Source organism: Rutilus rutilus, assembly GCF_951802725.1.
Source record: "Rutilus rutilus genome assembly, chromosome: 1".
NCBI lineage: Eukaryota > Metazoa > Chordata > Actinopteri > Cypriniformes > Leuciscidae > Rutilus > Rutilus rutilus.
Window position 1 is genome coordinate 8,274,372 of NC_140209.1, and position 14,156 is coordinate 8,288,527.

At 42.3% G+C, this 14,156-nt stretch overlaps 1 protein-coding gene across 1 annotated transcript; it reads right to left on the reverse strand.

The window, feature by feature from the left end:
• Positions 1-586: 586 nt before the first annotated feature.
• On the reverse strand, positions 587-10,896 carry LOC311287026 (uncharacterized protein). The gene is made up of 9 exons (XM_084403581.1): positions 10,756-10,896; positions 4,062-4,193; positions 3,826-3,960; positions 2,133-2,157; positions 1,990-2,022; positions 1,825-1,860; positions 1,614-1,692; positions 1,415-1,471; positions 587-1,100 (listed from the first exon to the last, which is right to left on the reverse strand). Exons 2-9 carry the CDS (start codon positions 4,182-4,184, stop codon positions 614-616), a joined length of 975 nt encoding a protein of 324 aa, XP_084259707.1. The 5' UTR covers positions 4,185-4,193; positions 10,756-10,896; the 3' UTR covers positions 587-613.
• Positions 10,897-14,156: the final 3,260 nt, after the last annotated feature.

Below are 14,156 nucleotides of genomic sequence, written 5' to 3' on the forward strand. Positions count from 1 at the left end.
GCTGTCTTGAGGGGTGGGCATGTTGGCTGTCTTGATGGGCGGGCTGGTTGGCTCTCTTGAGGGGCGGGCAGGTTGGCTGTCTTGAGATGCGATCTGGTTGGCTGTCTTGAGCGGCGGGCAGGTTGGCTCTCTTGAGGGGCGGGCAGGTTGGCTGTCTTGAGTTGCGATCTGGTTGGCTGTCTTGAGGGGCAGGCAGGGTGGGAGTCTTGAGGGGCGGGCAGGTTGGCTGTTTTGAAGGACAGGAAGGTTGGCTTTCTTGAGGGGCTGGCAGGTCGGCTGTCTTGAGGAGCGGGCATGTTGGTTGTCTTGAGGGGCGGCTGGTTGTCTGTCTTGAGGGGCCGCAGCCTGCCCGCCCGGCAGCCCCTCAACCTGTAGGGCTGGTTGGCTGTCTTGCGGGCGGGAAGGTTGGCTCTATTGAGGGGCGGGCTGGCTGGATGTCTTGAGGGGCGGGCAGGTTGGCTGTAAGTCTTGAGGGGTGGGCAGGTTGGCTGTCTTGAGGGGCGGGCTGGCTGGCTGTCTTGATGTGTGGGCATTTTGGCTGTCTTTAATGGCTGGCAGGTTGAGGGGCCCGCAGCCCATTCTCCCCTCAAGACAGTCAACCTGCCCTGCAGGTTTAGGGGCAGGCAGGTTGGCTGTCTTGATGGGCGGGCTGTTTGGCTCTATTGAGGGGCAAGCTGGTTGGCTGTCTTGAGGGGCAGGTAAGTTGGTTGTCTTGAGTTGCAGGTTGGCTATCTTGAGGGGCGGGCAGGTTGAGGGAAGGGCAGCTTGGCTCTCGAGTTGCGATCTGGTTGGCTATCTTGAGTGGCGGGCAGGTTGGCTGTCTTGAGGGGCGGGCAGGTTGGCTGTCTTGAGGGGCGGGCAGGGTTGGGAGTCTTGAGGGGCGGGCAGGTTGGCTGTCTTGAGGGGCGGGTTGGTTAACTGTGTTGAGGGGTGGGTTGGTTGGCTCTCTTGAGGGGCTGGCAGGTTGACTGTTAAGAGGGGCTGGATTGGTCATTGAAAAATGACCCATGATGTTGATTGAAACCTCTGTCTCTGAAGCCTTTAACTGCTGAGATTCCTGCACTGAATGAGGATCATTACATCTGACCTTCATCTGTGACCTAGAGATGCACCAGATACAACTTCATTATAGTCTCAACTGTAGGTTAACACATTATCCATCCATTTCAGCTCTTAAATGTTGATGTGATTTATTTCAATCTTTCTTTCTCTTAGTATGAGATTCACTCCATTATACTTATCACTTTGCAGATGCTTTTATCCAAGTGACTAACACTGCATTTATACTGCATTCAAAGAGCACATTTGATTCATTCATGCAAATGTAATGGAGTGAATCTCAAACTGAAAGAAAGAAAGACTGGGAATTAAACCTATGATCATCATCTAGTGTTGAGCTACAGGATTCACTCACATGTTGTCTGTATCATCATCAGTCTGACAGATGAACCACCCTTTTCTCTGAAAACATCTGAAAACAGACTGAATCTGATTATTGCATATTATTATATAATTTTTAGATGGTTAAAATTCTGCAATCTGATGATGGAGGTGAATATGATGACATGAACTCTTGAGATTTACTGACTGAACTGAGATCAGTCTGGACTCACCTGAAGATTTTTTTACGCAGAATGAAACAAATCAAGAGCAGAATGATGATGAAAAGAGCAGAAATCCACCAGAACTGATCTATACAAGCCATACACAAACAACAAAATAATACAATCAGCTGATCCACTCAATTAATGAACCAATAAAATCAGCTGATCTATAATGATTAATCAATATTAAAGTTGATGTTTAAAGCTCTTGATGTTTTACCTGAGATCTGGAGAGAAGGAGTCGCTTCATTCACATCTTTAAAACACAACGATCACAAATATCAGACAATATGACAGAAAACATTCCCACTGGACTGAGTCTGAATCAGATCTGAATCAGTGTTTTATTAGTGAATTAGACACACGTTTATCAGCTGAAACTCACCTGAGTTTGGAGTCGCTGCAGTTTCATTCCTCACTGAAAAACACGTTCACAATCATCATGATTCACTTACAGAAGATTCAGTTCAACACAGAGTTTAGTCTGATTCAGGACACACTGATGTTTTACGCAAGAGTCTCTCTCACCTCTGAACATTGTCTCTATTCTGAACTGAAATGAAAGAAACTAAGCATTAAAGCAGCATTTATAGAGTTTCATTAAGGATTAAATATGAATTATTGTTTGTTTAATGTTCTGATGAACTGTAAGTCGAATGATTCATAATTAAATCAAAATAACATTATCATAATTTATGTGTGTTTAAATGGAGTGGTGCAGGTATGACGTTACTAGGAAAAGTCTTCCTATATTTGTCCGGGAAGCAGACACACTCTGTCAGTTTAAATCTAGTCTAAAAACACATCTCTTTAACCTGGCATTCGCAACGCATGATGTAGTGAGCCGGATCCGGGCCGTATTCAGATCAGATGGAGGACCTGCGCCTAGACACGACCACAACATTTATCCGCCGCACAGGAAGTTTCTTCATTTCACCTATATTACGAATTCACGGATGTGCGGAGGCAGGCTTGGCTCCCCTGAGAATGTCAGGTCTGCATATTTTGTCATACACATCTGATTGGCTTGTTTTAGCCGAAATGAAGGGGAAAGTTTTGCAAGGACACCTGCCGTGTGCTTACGCACATCACATCTCTCTGGTGGAGATAATCCCTCTGTTATTTACCCAGCCGTGGCGCCTCCCCCTCCGCACAGACCTATTGTCCCAAGCGAACGGGGAGATCTATCACCCACACCAGGGTGGCCGTCCATGGGTAACAAACCTAGGCTCACTAGGGCTTGCCCCGCGTGTGGTTGCTACTATACAGAATGCCAGGGCCGTTTCTACACGGTCCTTATATGGTTGTAAGCGGCAAGTGTTTGAAGGGTGTTCAGTTTCTGATATTTTGTGTTTCCTTCAAGACCTTACGGAAATGGACATGTTTTTTTCCACAAAGTCGACCTGGTGGTGATTTCTGAGAACTGTTCCTGAGTGGGACCTGCCTTGGCGTCAGCTAAACGTGTCAGTGAGCTACATGTACTCTCAGTTCATTCCTCGTGCACTAAATTATCTCTTAGTGGAGGTTTTCCAAAAGCCTAATTCGGCTTGTATGCCAAAATGCTTCCCTGAGTTCACAATGGAGGTGTTAGAGCTGTCCGCTTTTAAACCTCCACCTTTCTCCTCCGTGGAGGATCAGAGGCTGAATGCTCTGTGTCATGTCCGTGCCTTGCAGACATATGTGGCCAGGACCAGTGCTTTCCGGAAGAGCGACCAGCTCTTTATTTCATGGGCGCTCCCTCAGGGCCCATATCTAAGCAACGCTTTTCACATTGGCTTGTGAAGCTATAGCTTTGGGAGCTTTGAATCAAAGGGAGTGCAGCCCCCAGGAGACATCAGGGCTCATTCTGTGTTCCCCTGTCTTGTCCCATGTTTAGCAGTTCCTCGTTATGTTTAATGCCTATTAGTTTTCCCAGGTGTCTCTGGTTAACCACGCCCTCTTGTTATCTTGTTTAGCTTGTTTGCCTCTGTACTTAAACCCTGTGTCTTGTGTCAGTGTTTGTGGGTTCTTGATATTGTATGTTGGTTGTTCTGTTCCCTAGTCTGAGTCGGTCTTGGTTTAGTTTTGAGTTTGTTTAAATAAAGTGTGCTGGATGTGGATCTGGATTCAAGTGCTAAAATGCAACTCGCTTCCGCGGCTTGGCCTACAGAGAGATGTCATACCTGCACCACTCTATATGAAAACAGATGAATGTTGAGAGAGAGAGAGTGAGTTGACTTACTCTATTAGAATGACACTGAATCTCATGACGAAGCTCCTCCACACAGCGAGACGTGACGAGACGATCAGATGAGACTGAAATACCAGGATCCATCAGTTTTTCAGGATCTGATGGATCTGCTATCAGACGCCCGTCCTGAACACACCAAACACAAGATGATCAAGTGTGAGTGTGTGTATGTGTGAGTGAGTATGTATAATGGTGTAGTTTGAGGACAGAAACACACACACACACACCTCTGAATACCAGCTCTGATCACAGTCGGGAATATTGGTTAGATTCAGTATATTAGACTGAAGTCTGTATTCAAACCCGCCGTCAGTCTGAATCTCTGCACATGTTTTATTGAGTCTGTTCATGTTTCAGTGCTGAAAACAGGAGAGAAATGTTTTAAAGAACCAAATGACTGCAGTTTATTAATATTGTTTTAGTAGAACAAACATTTAAACATATGTGGAAAATGTGTAGTGATGTGCATTTAAACCAGTGAATATTACCCCTTAAAATATGAAGTTTTCAACAAATAACCTTAATTTTAATCTCTTCCTCTCAGGAAGCAGCACATTTCAGAAGAAACTCATATAAATTGTAACAAAACAATGACATGCAGAAATGGCATTATTTGAATATGTAGGGCACAAGAGGGCGCTATTGTCACTGATGAAATAATGAAAGTGAAAGTAAGTGTTGACATTACTGCAAAATCTGGGAAAACATTAATAATAAAAAAAATGTAAATACAAACTTCTATTTGTGTTACAAATTAGTCAAATTATTCAAAACTAAATATTCATAATAAATTATCTAAGATTTTTAATTGGGCAACAAATGTAGCCAAATAGGCTAGATACGGTAGAAGAAGAAAAAAAAAAACACTAGTTTGCTCTCTTTATAGTATTTTATGATTATGTTTTATTGCACAAAAATACCAAAGTATAAATGATCGGATTCTAGTCAAAATTTGTAGAAAACTAAAATATTTTCTTCCGGAAACTCGCTGGGCTTCAGCGCGTGTGTTATATCTAGGCTGACATCACGACCATGTAGCTTTTCTGAAATGAGATTTGCTCGAAAGGATGAAAGAAGGCGGATCATTAGAGATGAGAAACTCCCAATAAACGCAATGCGCGAATAAGGGGCGCGCCACGACTTGTCAGTTCTTCGTGAACTTCTGGGAGGAACGGTGCAGATCGCTGGTGAGGAGCCTGTGGAACCACTCGTTCAGGAGAAGCCCAGTGAGTCCGAGCTCCTCGACGGCTTCAACAGGACGCGGATAAGCTCGAACGAGACGAGGCCGCTCGCATCGCACGAGGGCCGCTGGTCTGGACGGGTGAACGGCACGGGGGACATCTCTCTCTCTAGTCTCTATGAGGGTCTAGCCGGCGTGACTGACGTCCAGCTGCTCCTCCCTCTGACTCCGCCGTTTCCTCCTCCGAGGCTCGAGAGCGAAATCAAACGGGAGAGCGCGAGGACCGGAGTCGCGCTCTGAGAAGAACGTGATCCGAGAGCGGAGAGATGAGAGCGGCATGTTCTCACAGTGAGAGCAACTCGTCTCAGTGCGCGTTCACACCGCCGCCGGCGAGAGCGTCAAAAGTCGCTCTCGCCGCCCTACCAACAACACGGTAGAAAGATTTGTGGACGCTCGTAGATTGAATGCTTTTTTTTTTTTTTTTACTTTACTCAAAGGGGCCGCAAACAAGCACGTTAATCGTTATTTGTGCAGACTGACCACAAGCAGTTTAGGGTATAAGTTAACTTCATGAAGTCTTTTAAATGTGAAAGTAAGAAATTGATCGATGGAAAAAGCTTAAGCTATAGTGACATGTTTGCAAACTAAATAATCCAATCAAAAGCCATTTGTGTTTTGTGTTCATGTTTCTAGGCGAGTTAAATATCGTGAATCAGACAGTGTGTTGTGAAGAATCGCTTATTTGCAGAATCGAGCGAAAAGAGACGCACGTAATTTTACGCAGGTTATAGAGCGAGTCCCGCCCCAGCTCGAGAACAGAACCGGTCAGAGTTGAGGCGGAAGGTGGAAGAGCAGGAGAATGACTGACAAAATGTCGGGGAAAAGAAAACATAAATCAGGCAACCAGAAACGCCATGAACAGAAGGAGAGGGAGGCCAGAGTTGTTGTATCCCAGTCAAGCAAGGCGTTCTTAAAGACAGGTTGTATTGTTATTTCGCTGGGAATAAGAAAACCGTCTCCAGTCTGCCGGTTCTGTCACTCTCCATTATGGGTGCGAATCACAATCCACGGAATGATTACGTGGTCAAAAGTCCTGTCTTTTTACACTAAATTAAAAAATGTATACAAGTCACGACGCATTGCATTATGCTCAATAAAACACGAATACAACATACTGTACTTGAATGAATACATTTATTAGATATATTTAATAATATTACCAGATCCATCCATATTATCTTTATCAGAAAATAAGACAATACATTTTTTTTTATGTGACTCCATTCTTGTCAATTTCTAAATGTTTACTTTTTGAATTATAACAGACCTAATAAAATAAAAAAAAAACATTTTGCTGTTACTTTTTTAAAATTGTTTTTTATTATTATTTAACCATTTCTTGCTTTTTGTTAATTTGTATTACTAGTTGTACATTTTTATATAAACATTTAACACTTAAAATAAAGGTTTTACAATGACATCACCATCTTCTGTTATATGTGGGCCTCCATGCTCATCTATTGTATCTGATATTGGTGGAGGGTTGAATTTCACTTCCATTCTTGCGGGGTATATCAATAATAAAATATACACTGTATTAATATAACAAAACCACATAATTGTACTAGACGAAATTAATGTGGTGAAAAATAAACACTCGGAACCCTATAGATTTACACAAACTGAGAAAGTCAAAGAGCATTAGGTTGTGCCCCGCTCTCCCCTAAACATACTTTTTTTCACCCCATGAACCTTTAGACGGAATTATGTTTGACAATATTAAACAAATACTGATAATAATTTTTTTAACTGCTAAACACAAAATCCTGTAGAATCTGTAGAACGGATCAATGTCAAACTCATAAAGGCGAGACACTAAAAACAGTGTTTTTCACTGTTCTGTCAAACAAATGATTGAGCCAGAAATCTCCACTTCAGCAGCTTTACACACACCAAACTTTACAGTGTTATTCTTATCCATATTCTGAAGGGTTTTACAGAGGGATTTGTTCATATAGAATTTACCTATTTACATACCTATTTTTGTCTGTTGACAGTATTTTCTGATTTGTGGAATGATAAGAGATATCCAAAATCTCCTCTTTAAAAACCTTAGATTCTATATATCAAAAAAAATAAACAGGAATTTAGAACCTGACTTCATCCAATGTTCAGATTTTTGTTCAATAAAGTTATGCAAATTAGTGCATACTTGATTAGATAACGCATAGTTTGCATATTTAAATAATTAAAAGACGCGCTTATTAACTCCATGTTGTTTTTTCATGTAAATATTTTTCACGCAGAAATTCTTGTATTAAAAATCTATTTTTTGTATCAAACATCAGTCCACATACAGTGAGGAAAATATGTATTTGAACACCCTGCTATTTTGCAAGTTCTCCCACTTAGAAATCATGGAGGGGTCTGAAATTGTCATCGTAGGTGCATGTCCACTGTGAGAGACATAATCTAAAAAAAAAAAAAAAAAAATCCAGAAATCACAATGTATGATTTTTTAACTATTTATTTGTATGATACAGCTGCAAATAAGTATTATCCTAAGAAAGTATAAGTATCCTAAGAAAGGTGAGAAATCAGCCCAGAACTACACGGGAGGAGCTGGTCAATGACCTGAAAAGAGCTGGGACCACCGTTTCCAAGGTTACTGTTGGTAATACACTAAGACGTCATGGTTTGAAATCATGCATGGCACTGAAGGTTCCCCTGCTTAAACCAGCACATGTCAAGGCCCATCTTAAGTTTGCCAATGACCATTTGGATGATCCAGAGGAGTCATGGGAGAAAGTCATGTGGTCAGATGAGACCAAAATAGAACTTTTTGGTCATAATTCCACTAAACGTGTTTGGAGGAAGAAGAATGATGAGTACCATCCCAAGAACACGATCCCTACTGTGAAGCATGGGGGTGGTAGCATCATGCTTTGGGGGTGTTTTTCTGCACATGGGACAGGGCGACTGCACTGTATTAAGGAGAGGATGACCGGGGCCATGTATTGCGAGATTTTGGGGAACAACCTCCTTCCCTCAGTTAGAGCACTGAAGATGGGTCGAGGCTGGGTCTTCCAACATGACAATGACCCGAAGCACACAGCCAGGATAACCAAGGAGTGGCTCTGTAAGAAGCATATCAAGGTTCTGGCGTGGCCTAGCCAGTCTCCAGACCTAAACCCAATAGAGAATCTTTGGAGGGAGCTCAAACTCCGTGTTTCTCAGCGACAGCCCAGAAACCTGACTGATCTAGAGAAGATCTGTGTGGAGGAGTGGGCCAAAATCCCTCCTGCAGTGTGTGCAAACCTGGTGAAAAACTACAGGAAACGTTTGACCTCTGTAATTGCAAACAAAGGCTACTGTACCAAATATTAACATTGATTTTCTCAGGTGTTCAAATACTTATTTGCAGCTGTATCATACAAATAAATAGTTTAAAAAATCATACATTGTGATTTCTTTTTTTTTTTTTTTTTGATTATGTCTCTCACAGTGGGCATGCACCTACGATGACAATTTCAGACCCCTCCATGATTTCTAAGTGGGAGAACTTGCAAAATAGCAGGGTGTTCAAATACTTATTTTCCTCACTGTATGTATGAAACACAGCTGATACCTGAAGCGAGTGAGTGATGGAAGATGAAGAGCAGAACCAAACTCCTCCTGTTGATGCTGGATGTGGAGAATCAGATTTAATGAGCAGAAAAACATCCCCGACTTCAACATTTTACGATTCAAAATAGCTGAATAACTAACCATCTGAGATTTCGGAATAGAGATAAAGGTTAGGATCATAACTTTCAGGAATATTACAGCAAAGTGAGTGTATATTAGCACTGTTTGCTGTTTGTTTTTGACATCTGATAGAGCTTTTGGACTTGGAAACAGTGACGTCAGACTTAACAAGCGGACTATTATTTTTTGTTGTTGTTGTGTCTTTTTGTTTTTGTAAAATCTTTGCACTTTTGGTGATTTGAGGTAATTTGGTGTTGGTATTTGGCAAAGCTCAAATGCCACTTCGAATGCAATCGTAGAAGTGGATAAATACCTTACAGAGACAAACATACAGAGAGCTTAAAGGACAATTCCAGTGAAAAATGAACCTAGGGTTAATTAACACATGGTTACCGAGTTGATCGTTCCCTGGGATGCGTTTTCCTGATAATCGAATATAAAGAGTTTTATCTCTAAAAACAGATTAGCTCATAACACTAGTATATGGGGCATAGAATAAGTAAAAGTAAATCGCTAGTTCATACCACTAACAAGGCTCAAAATAGCCTCACACTAACACGGTAGCATAATGAGGGTCCCTACATGCAAACTGAAGCATTGAGAACTTTGTAAGTGTACAGACAGTTTAATAAGAAGATACTTTATAAAGACAGTACATTACGTGTATACAGGCAGGCGTCATCTTGGAAAACAGGAAAACACGATTAGTCGAGCCACGAACGCCATGCTACGTTAGATTTCACAAACGTAATTCCTATCGACCAGGCTCACTTAGCACGGCGTTCGTGGCTCGACTAATCGAGCCTGTTTTCCAAGATGACGCCTGCCTGTATACACGTAATGTACTGTCTTTATAAAGTATCTTCTTATTAAACTGTCTGTACACTTACAAAGTTCTCAATGCTTCGGTTTGCATGTAGGGACCCTCATTATGCTACCGTGTTAGTGTGAGGCTATTTTGAGCCTTGTTAGTGGTATTAACTAGCGATTTACTTTTACTTATTCTATGCCCTATATACTAGTGTTATGAGCTAATCTGTTTTTAGAGATAAAACTCTTTATATTCGATTATCAGGAAAACGCATCCCAGGGAACGATCAACTCGGTAACCATGTGTTAATTAACCCTAGGTTCATTTTTCACTGGAATTGTCCTTTAAGACCCACTTGAATACTGGAGAATGCAGAAACAAGTCTACCCCCACCTATATACGCTGGCATTACAGTTTCTTTGTACCCCGGCCTCCTCTGTACCATGTGAAAGAGTGTTCTCTAAGGCTGGGGAAGTACTGTCTGAGAGGAGAAATAGACTCAGCCCCAACACTGTGAAACAACTTTTATTTCTTAATAAGAATAATTAAAAACTTTATCACCTTTCTGTCATTCCTACAGTTACATAAGCACATTTAATAACAGATGATCCTATCAGACAATGTACTTATTCATTATGTGTGTGTGTGCGTGCGTGTATAGTGAGAGAGAGAGTAGGCCTACATTAAATCTTATTGAATCATACAAGCTTATATTGTATTTTATTGTCACACTTTAATGGGAAAATGAATTTATTTAATGAACAAATCAAACACAAACATGTAAGGCTTTTATTTGTACACATAACATTGAAACTATGGAGTGTGTTGTGGTTGCTTCACCTGCCAGAGCTTCTTCTAACACAGGCTTCTGGCTGCTTTATTTTAAATAAGCACCAGATGGCGCTGTTCTCGACACTCTCGAAGCTTTGAATCTTTTCCTGAAACAGTCACGGGAAAGCCTAAGTGATTCATGAGGCTTCATTTCCCCATCCCTAAAGTGTATGTATTAAAATGGATCTAAAATATGTACCATATGAACCATAAGTATAGCTCCCCCCAGTAATTTCACGAGCAAGGTTAAATTCACTTTAACAGCAAACTATAGTCTTTGTATAGATATCACTCTTTTCCACACAGCAACACAATCCACATCAATCACATACAATATAAATGACAAACTTACTTCATTGGCTGCTTATTACCAAAGGAGAACTTAATCTTGCATCTTGTGATATTTTCAGTAACTTCAGATGAGTAAATGAACTTAAATACTCTTTAGAAATGTGGAGTACAGCTTCAACTTTCCATGCGGTGTAAACAACTTTCTCCCTGAGTCTTCCTATGCACTTCCTGTGCTTTTCATAATAAAAGTCTTCTTCTTCTTCTTCTTCTTTGGGTTTTAATGGCAGCTTGCATCCTTGACGTTGCATTACTGCCACCTTCTGGTTCTATAATAAAAGTCTCCACTCAAACAGCTCTTTACAAAGCAGTTTCAAATTAAAGTCTTTAGCAAAATAATTAAATAAACATGAAATATTAACTGACTTCTCTGTCAGTTACACTCCCACCAAAGCACTTTCTTGTGATTTTTGTAACTTAGTGACATAACTTTTAATCAAAAATATTATAGACTAACCCAAGGAATGGTAGACACAAGGTATGCTTTTAATCTGCTTCAATCAGGGTAACTATTTTCTGGATGGGCCTTTTCGAGGTAAGTCGGTTTAGTAACACGTTTGCCCTTTTTATCCAGTGTCGAACCACTGATCAATAACTTCACTGTTCTCACACAGCCATCTGTACCACTGTGCACTTCTGTTACCTTTGCTAGCTTCCACTGACTGCGTGGAGCTGTGTCATCTTTCAGAATGTCATTAACCTTTGGATTTCTGCGACGTTTGTGCCATTTCTGCCTGTGTTGCGGGTTTAGAAGATATTCCTTTCTCCATCGTGACCAGAACACATTTGCTAAATACTGCACCTTACGCCATCTCTTACGAAGGTAAAGGTCTTCCTTGACAAACTCTCCAGGTGGTGGTAAAATTATTGAAGTCTTCATAGTCAAGATATGGTTAGGTGTAAGAGGCTGCGGACCAGATGGATCATTCAGATGCTCTGTGGTTAAGGGTCTGCTATTCACGATAGCAATTGTTTGCTGTACGTAATAAACAACCAGGAGCAGAGTCCATATGCCTCTTTATTTAGCGTACGCCATTACAACTGCCCGCAAACCGGGACCAACAACGTCACAACAGGATACAATATATGGTATTTCACTGTAACATCTCCCTTTCTTTACAGTGTTGTCACACTTCCCTTAAAACCCCTCCATTTATTAACAATCCCAACCCCGAATATGATCTCAGAGTTTACTAGAACAACCTATGCTGTGCATTTCCAAAACTGAACTGCATAACTGATGCGTTAGTCTGTATACGCCACTAAGGAAAATTCACAAGTCCAGTCTCTGTGGTGGACGCGACTGACGGCCGCTGCGCGTAATGATCTGGGTTTCACGCTGGGTAGGTCTGTTAGGCACTGACAGCCTCCGTTCTTGAACTTACTCTGGCACACATTCGGTGCTGTCCTCTGACATGCGAACATGATACTCAAGCACTCCTTCTCAATTTGGGCATCATTTTGTTCAGTTCTCGTAAGCGCCCAAGAGGCGAAAGCCACAGGTTGTCCTTGCTGCAGCAGACAGCAGCCCAAACCGTTCTTGCTGGCGTCGCTTTGTACTGTCACCGGCTTTATTTCTTGAACCGCCTCGTCGTGTTTAGGGAGCCAATGCCACGCTACTTCTTTGTCTAGAAGCCTGCGAAGCGGCTCGCATACCTCTGAAAGCCCTGGGAGAAACTTAGCCAGATACGTCACAAATCCAATGAAACGCTGAACTGCTTTTACATCCTGCGGTGTCTTCATTGCCAGGACTGCTTTCGTCTTTTCTGGGTCAATTCGTAATCCTTCCGCTGAAAATATGTGCCCATGAAAATGCACCGCTTTGAGTTTGAATTGCACCTTTTTTTCGCTCAGCCGGAGTTTCACAGCTCTGCATCGCTCCATCAGAGCGCGGATATTTCTGTCGTGATCTAACTCGGCCTCTGCATCTGAGTCACCGCAGCCAACAACCAGTATGTCATCCGCTATGGGCTCTATGCCTCGGAGTCCCATCAACAGCTCGTGTTGTTTAAGCTGATTTCTGGTGCTATGGAGATGCCAAAGGGCAGTTTACACTATCTCATCTGCCCCCATGGTGTCCAGAAAGTTGTCATTAACCTGCTTTCATTATCCAGTTTGCAGTGTAGAAAGGCATCGCAAACGTCCACCAGCGTGAACAGATGTGCTTTGGGTAGCTTATACAGAACGTCTTCCAGTGTTGGCATGTGGTAGTGCGATCTTTGCAGTGCTTGATTAAGGTGTTTTGGGTCTATGCATATTCTTACTTTGTCTGGCTTGGCTATGAATACCATGTTACTGATCCATGGGTGTGGGTTCCATGACATTTGTGATGTGTCCATCTCTCATGTACTTATCCAGCTGTTCTTTTACTCTGGCTTTCAAGGCCACTGGCACATTACGTGGTGCGCATTGCACAGGTGACACGCTGCTGTCGAGCACAAAGCAGACCTCTCCTGGGACTGACTAGACTGGGTCATTAAACACGTCTTTTTGAAATTGGGAGTTAACTGTTGCTTTGTGAGAGGTATGTCGGAGTATGCAATCAGTCTATGAAGTTCTTCTGGGATGGTAAATTTCATGAGTCCCAGTGTCACGTGTCACCCGAGAGTAATGGCTCTTGATCGGCTTCGACCACTTCAAAAACTAGCTTGTGTTTGGTGCTCTTTACAGTGCATTCTGTGTGAAATCGCCCCAGGGAAAGCACCAGAATACAATTTGAGTCATGTTGTGCTCGGATGCAGGGGGCTTTCTGGATCCAGTTTCTCTTTAGTTATACGGCTCATAACGTTACAAGTTGCCCCCGTATCTAGTTGACAGGCCTGCTTTCTTTTATTAAGCATCAGGTTAACGAACCATCTTGGACCTGGGGACTTTACTGTGTCAATGCATTCCTCAGCCGCAAACAGTCGACCCTCGCTGTAGGGCCCTTGCTCATCCTGACCATCATCCATAATTACATTCATTCTGTCTGACCTGTCGGCTTTCTGGCGGGCTCTACAAACCTTAGCGAAATGATTTAATACACCACATGATCGGCAAGTCTTTCCATATGCGGGACACTGATCTCTGCCTTTCTTGTGATCACCCCCACAATACTTGCAGTTCATCGTTATGAGCATTTGCTTGTTAATCACTTCACCATCCCTACGTTTCAGCCTTTGTGCTTGTGCCATATTCACAGTGTCACTGACTGTGTTGTCGATAGCTTTTACACGTTGTTCTAACGCTTCTGCCAGTCGACATATTTCGACAGACTGTGACAAAGTCAGCTGACGTTCACGCAACAAGCGCCGCCTGTTGTTCTCATTGTCAATGCCCAAGACAAGTCTATCACGCATCATTTCATCTTTGAGCTCCCTGTATTCACAGGTTGATGCTCGTTCCCGCAGCCTCGTGAGAAAACTG

What these genes read in the sequence shown, in the direction of transcription:
- LOC311287026 (XM_084403581.1), bottom strand. Translation starts at nt 4,184, where the DNA reads ATGAACAGACTCAATAAAACATGTGCAGAGATTCAGACTGACGGCGGG. An exon ending in TCCTTCTCTCCAGATCTCAG is followed by an intron (nt 1,693 to 1,824) that starts GTAAAACATCAA and finishes TGGCTTGTATAG; the next exon opens with ATCAGTTCTGGTGGATTTCT. An exon ending in GATGATGATACAGACAACAT is followed by an intron (nt 1,101 to 1,414) that starts GTGAGTGAATCC and finishes GTGCATCTCTAG; the next exon opens with GTCACAGATGAAGGTCAGAT.